General features: G+C 40.5%; 2 protein-coding genes across 11 annotated transcripts in view; both read left to right on the top strand.

Moving 5' to 3' along the window:
• The window catches only part of map7d2b (MAP7 domain containing 2b), a 12,788-nt gene extending 8,750 nt beyond the window's left edge, over positions 1–4,038 (top strand). For 6 of the 10 annotated variants that reach the window (XM_017031720.2, XM_017031718.2, XM_017031722.2 and 3 more), the window contains 6 exons: positions 772–952; positions 1,048–1,152; positions 1,266–1,329; positions 1,534–1,669; positions 1,877–2,172; positions 2,391–4,038. In XM_017031720.2, coding sequence (XP_016887209.1) covers positions 772–952; positions 1,048–1,152; positions 1,266–1,329; positions 1,534–1,669; positions 1,877–2,168 — 778 coding nt within the window. In that variant the 3' untranslated portion in view covers positions 2,169–2,172; positions 2,391–4,038. Of the gene's footprint in view, positions 1–771; positions 953–1,047; positions 1,153–1,265; positions 1,330–1,533; positions 1,679–1,876; positions 2,173–2,390 lie in introns of those variants that run through there. The other 4 variants (XM_017031719.2, XM_017031721.2, XM_017031724.2 and 1 more) reach the window with 4 other exon arrangements.
• Positions 4,039–4,315: 277 nt separating this feature from the next.
• Positions 4,316–5,518, top strand: part of zgc:112982 (BCLAF1 and THRAP3 family member 3) — a 7,824-nt gene continuing 6,621 nt past the window's right edge. The window contains exons 1-3 of the mRNA XM_017031644.2: positions 4,316–4,562; positions 4,980–5,023; positions 5,112–5,513. Coding sequence (XP_016887133.2) covers positions 4,989–5,023; positions 5,112–5,513 — 437 coding nt within the window. The 5' untranslated portion in view covers positions 4,316–4,562; positions 4,980–4,988. The remainder of the gene's footprint in view (positions 4,563–4,979; positions 5,024–5,111; positions 5,514–5,518) is intronic.

Below are 5,518 nucleotides of genomic sequence, written 5' to 3'. Positions count from 1 at the left end.
CGGCAAAGGAACAGCTACACCAAAACGGTAACAGCCAACCCCCCGTAACCCCCCCCCCCCTTCATACCCTGACAGATGACTTCATATAATAATATAATGTATCTGTGTTTCCAGTGTGAGAACGGCCAGGAGTCGGGCTCAGTCACCCTGTTCTCCGGGTCAGTACCCTCCTTCCCCGCTCAGACACAGGGCCTCCACTCCTGGTACTGAAGACAAGGTTCATCCTGAGGTCAAAGGTCACAGCACCCTCGAGAGAAAATCCACCAAATCTGAGAATTCAGAGAAGAAGATTCCTAAATCCACCAGCAGGGAACTAACTGCAGGTAAACACACGGTGTCGGACCGAGGCTCCGCAGCTTTAGTTTAAAATGGAACTATAACTATATTGAGCCGCCTTTTGTTGTTCTCCACACACAGAGTCCCCGTCGACACCTACAGGAGGCAGGAGCGTCGGAGGCACGACAGATGCTGAGGAGGCGTCAAAGCTGCTGGCAGAGAGACGGCGTCAGGCCAGAATACAGAAGGAGCTGGAGGAGAGGCAGAGGCAGGAGGAGGAGAGGTGTGTGTGTGCGTTCGTGTGTATCTACATATATATATATATATATACTGTATATATTAACTAGCAACTATCCCAATTATAAAAATGATTTAGACCAGGTTAACCCTTTTCTATCCCCCTTTATAAAAATGATTTAGACCAGGTTAACCTTTTTTCTAGGGATAGTTTGTGACCACATCTGTGTAAATGTAACATTTATAAAATGTCTGCAGACTGAGGGCTGAGGAGGAGCAGAAGAGACTGCAGGAGGCCAGGGAGCGGCAGCAAAGGGAGGCACAGCAGGCAGAGGAAGAGCGAGCCAGGAGGGAGGAAGAGAGGAAGAGCAGGGAGGATGAGGAGAGAAAACAGAAGGAGCAGAGGTGGAAGGACATGGAGGAGCAACTGGACAGAGAGGTCAGGACTTTGTTTCAATTCTGCCCCAAATCTCACTCTGAATGTTACACACTGGAGATTTTTACTTTTATTTTTTAACTTTGTGACTACTTCAGAGGGAGAAAGCTATTCTTAAGGCCCAGAGAGAAGCTGAGAGGAAGAGACAGGAGAGGGAGCTGCTGCACATCCAGGAGGAGCAGGAAAGACAGCAGAGGAAGAAGGTACGGCACTCAGCAAAAAAACCTGACTAAAAACATTTTTTAAATATATATTTTTTAACTTAAAAAGACATATATACCTTTGACAATGTCTGAACTAATGTTTTTTTAAACAGAGAATTGAAGAGATAATGAAAAGGACCAGGAAGAGCGAAGTAGAGACCCCATCTGGTGCCTTAGGTGAACAACACATACACACACATTAACAATCTGGATCCTTTTATATCTGTTAGGATTGTACTTAATTTCCATATATTGATTGTCTTTTAACTCCACTGACTCAGCACAGTGGGACAGTAGAGGCCACTTGCGACATCTCTGTGAGGATTATCAAACAGTAAAATAACACAAAAATTAAAATATTTATACATTTGTTTTTTCTAGGAGCTGAGCCTTCTGCTGCCGTAGAGGAAGAGGATGCTGCGACTCCCGCTGAAGCTCCTGCCACCACTCCGGGCCCGCTGGAGAGTAAGAGCTGTGTGGACGAGCTGTCAGATGGAGTCCAGTCCATGGACGTCAGGTAGGACAGGTACATGGGTCCAGCCCAAGATCACATGGAAAAATAAAAACAAAACTTATTAAACCACTCATTCTTTTACAACCATGGAAAAAACAGTGATTTACCTGATATTTAATGTTCTGGTCTTTACTCAGATCTCCATCCGTCCCTTTGAAAACTTGCTAACATCTGAACTGTTGTCTCTGTCATCATCGTCGTCACTTTAAGTTCTCCGTCTGTCTCCATCAGTCCTGTGTCCAGGGACGAGCACGTCAGTGTCCATGAGTTCTCACCAGTCACTGATGGCACGGATGGCTGTCCCCTGGAGCAGCTGATGGACATGGAGGCCCAAGGGCGGGCCCAACGACACAGCGCAGACACGTCTCCTTACCCCAAACTGCAGGCTGGCAGCGGAGTCGGTGACCTCAACAAGAACCTGCTGATCCAGGCATACAACGCTGCCTCTGAATCCTCCCAGCTCATCCACAGCGTTGGGCCGAGCAAACTGGACGTCCAATAGGCAGGTGGAAAAACTTTTTTTACCTCTGGTTAACAGTTCATATTTATAAAAACAAGAATATCACATAAGTCAATATTCCCATGCATTTTCATCTTATTCATAAAAAATAACATTTTTAAAATTTTAATTTGTCTCTTTGATCTACAGTAAAACATAGTTGCATTAGAGATCTAGTAGGGAATTAATTTTTTTTGTTGACTTTTTCTACACTTTCCGTTTCAGGTTCTTTAAGGAGCAACTGGAGCCAAGATCAACCTTCTGCCACAGCAACAGTGGCCAATCCAGCAGAAAACAACAGCTACATTTGCTCGTCTGTATTATCAGAACATACACGCGTACACACACATACACACATGGTGTTGAGCTTCTAGTCACATGATCAGGTCGTTGCTTATGGACAGGATTTATTTTTTAAATGTACAACAGGGTGCAACAAAATCATGCTAATGTGACTCTGACGTAGTATAACGACTGTACATTTATGCTTTATCTAATGTATCTGAAAAAAGACAACTTTGTTAATGTTTTGGGGATGATTTAAGGGATTGAGCTATTACTTGATTGATGTCACTTTAAAGGTGTATTTCTGGCATTTTGAAGTGTGTCTGTTAGAGCCATATTATTATACACTTGAATATAATTTGTGTCAGCTCCAGTCCCAACCAGAAACGTGACTTTCTCACTTTCCTTCAACAAAAACAATTGGGAAAATCAACAATTTTAGCTTCTCCTAACTTGACTCAGGAACTTTGGTGTACTGCTGTCCCGTGTGGTGAGTTAAGTAAACATCAGGAGAGCATTTTAAACCTCAAATTCACAAGTTGACTGGTGTAAAAAATGATTTCTTTTAAGGTCAGTAACAGTGTGATCAGTTGCAGCAGTTCTCCATTTCCCAGAGGGTTTTATGGGAACATCAAGCAGAAAGAATGTTTAAATGACTCATACAACCACACTTCAAGGAACTCCAACCATCCTTTTAATCTGCACACATTTTGCCACTTTATCCTTTCAGGCTATTTGCACATATTTTTTGCCACACTTTTACACCTTTTTTTCTTTAAATCACTGAGACTCATCGACATTAAATATGAAAGGATTATGATCTGCTGTAATCTAAAAAGATGTAAATAACGACTGAGCTGTGGAGTCAAGAGAGCAGCCGTGTAGCAGTAAAAAAACAGATGCTGTTGTGGTGAATTTTGTGTAGCATCTTCTGCAAGGACCATAAACTGTATATAAGATGGACAATGTCCTCAGTTTTGAAAAAAAAGGTTCTACTGGATGACCATTAGTGGGTGATATTAGATGATAAAAGGAGTACATTCACATGTAGATATTGTGTCTGGTTAGTTGTGTTTCCACTGCAAACTACTTGAAATTTGAAATAGTAGGATTTTAATGTAAATTGATTTTGTTAGGAATGGATGCTTGTATTTCCAAACGTAATAGTTATTATGCAAATTAGTTCCAAACCTCCAGTCTCCAGTTCTTGGCTAAAAAAACAGTCCCCAGTAATCCCTGGTACCAGACTTAGTCCTGGTAGTTCTTGGTACTAGTTCCTACAGTGGAAACACCTCCTACACCCCACCACTTCTGCAACAGCTAATGCACTTTTTTTATGTTTTCCTGTACGTGTTGGCTTAAGACTCTTCACATAAGCTCATCGTCCTTCTTCTGGATTCTGCTGCAACTCTACAAAAAGAATGCCTCCTCCTACAAAGCATCAAATAAAGGACACCATGTTTAATCCTAATATAACATAAATAAGCCATGACACTGCAGCTTGGTGAAGTATATCATTGTAGATGTGGTGCATGGATTACTGCTGTAAAAAAGAAAAACAGAACAATAAAGTTAATCATTAAAATCATTTGTGCGTTTTTGTTTTGTTTGTCCCAAAACAACACTCAATGATGACCTCTGAACTTTGATGTCGTCATGTCATGAAATTTGCTTTAACTTAACATTGTTTTCATAAAAAATATTATTTTAACACATACCTGCCTGCATGAGGTGTTATGATGGAAGATTCAAGCAAATTTGAACATTGTGATATTGTTTGAGGCCACGAAGTACAGTTAGAAGGATCAAAAGGGAAGAATTTAAAAAATTTAAAAGCTTTTAAAGTGAAAAACTCGAAGCGGAAGTTGTCAAATTACTCCGTCACGGCAGTATCCGGAAGACTACGCAACTAATTAAAATCGTATACGCAGCTTATTTTCGTTTACATTTTCTCACTCACAGATCACAAATTACGGCTTATTCATATATGCGTGGTGTTTAAGAGGGGTATTATTTTATCAGATACATTTGGGTGGTCGCGGAGTTGCGTTGCGGTCGTCTTCTCCACAGCTAACGTTAGTCGCGTTAGCTCGACGTGTGTCAGAGTCTAAGGTAAGTCAACGGCTTTAGCATTTTGGAACCTAGCTTCAACATCAAATAATTTACAGTAAAGATATTACACTGTATAATGTTTGCTAAAATATATTATTACATTTTAATGTTGTTAATGAGCAATAGGACTGGTTTAAAATGTTAAGCGTTTACGCGGGGACAATATTACATAATAACTTTAACGGTTTTTCAGCTCTGTCGTGTTATTGTTTAATTCAAGTCAAAGGGGATTTTTTTTATTTATTAATTGATTAATTAATATAAATATCTTAAATTGAAATGAGATGTACCCTAAAGTTCGTTTGCAGATATATCAGTTTGAATGAAATTAATTTTATTACTGAATTTACATTGTTTTACATTACATTAATGCTTGATTTGTCAATTAAGTGAATTAAAAACAGTCTTGTCATTTAGGTTAACAAAATGTCCAGACCACGGTCCCGGTCTCCACACCGCAGGTAAAGACTCTGGCATAATTTAATTCTGAAATGGTTGTACCTTCAATATTTGTTTTAGATTATGTATATTTTATTTTTGGTTTTTCAGGCGTTTACCATGGGAGGAACGTGGTTTTATCCCTGATAAAGTCATTGCACAACTAGAAGGAAATTTCCCGGACAGGAGTCGACAGTACAGAGAGAATCGGAAAGAACAGTGGGATTGCATCAGTGAAGACATGTACACAGAAGCTGGAAGAAGAATTACTCCATTGAAAGAAGATCGTAAGCTTGGACATCAACGCCGTCCAGACAGGGAGGAGCTCCACTACAGGACACAATCACCTCATTATGATCCACCAGTTTATGGTGGTCAGAGGCGATACACAATAGGGAATGAAGAAAGACGAAGAGAAGGGCCTAAAGAACACTACCAGAGTTTTGCCACCAAAGTGAGGTTGTCCCCTTTACCCTTAGAGTCGATTAGAGGAAAATTCCACCCAACACAGGGGTCTC

The sequence above is a fragment of the Cynoglossus semilaevis genome, chromosome 3 (genome assembly GCF_000523025.1).
Source record: "Cynoglossus semilaevis isolate Cse_v1.0 chromosome 3, Cse_v1.0, whole genome shotgun sequence".
NCBI classification, from domain to species: domain Eukaryota; kingdom Metazoa; phylum Chordata; class Actinopteri; order Pleuronectiformes; family Cynoglossidae; genus Cynoglossus; species Cynoglossus semilaevis.
The sequence above is the reverse complement of the archived record's forward strand: the minus strand, read 5'-3'. Positions and strand labels throughout refer to the sequence as shown.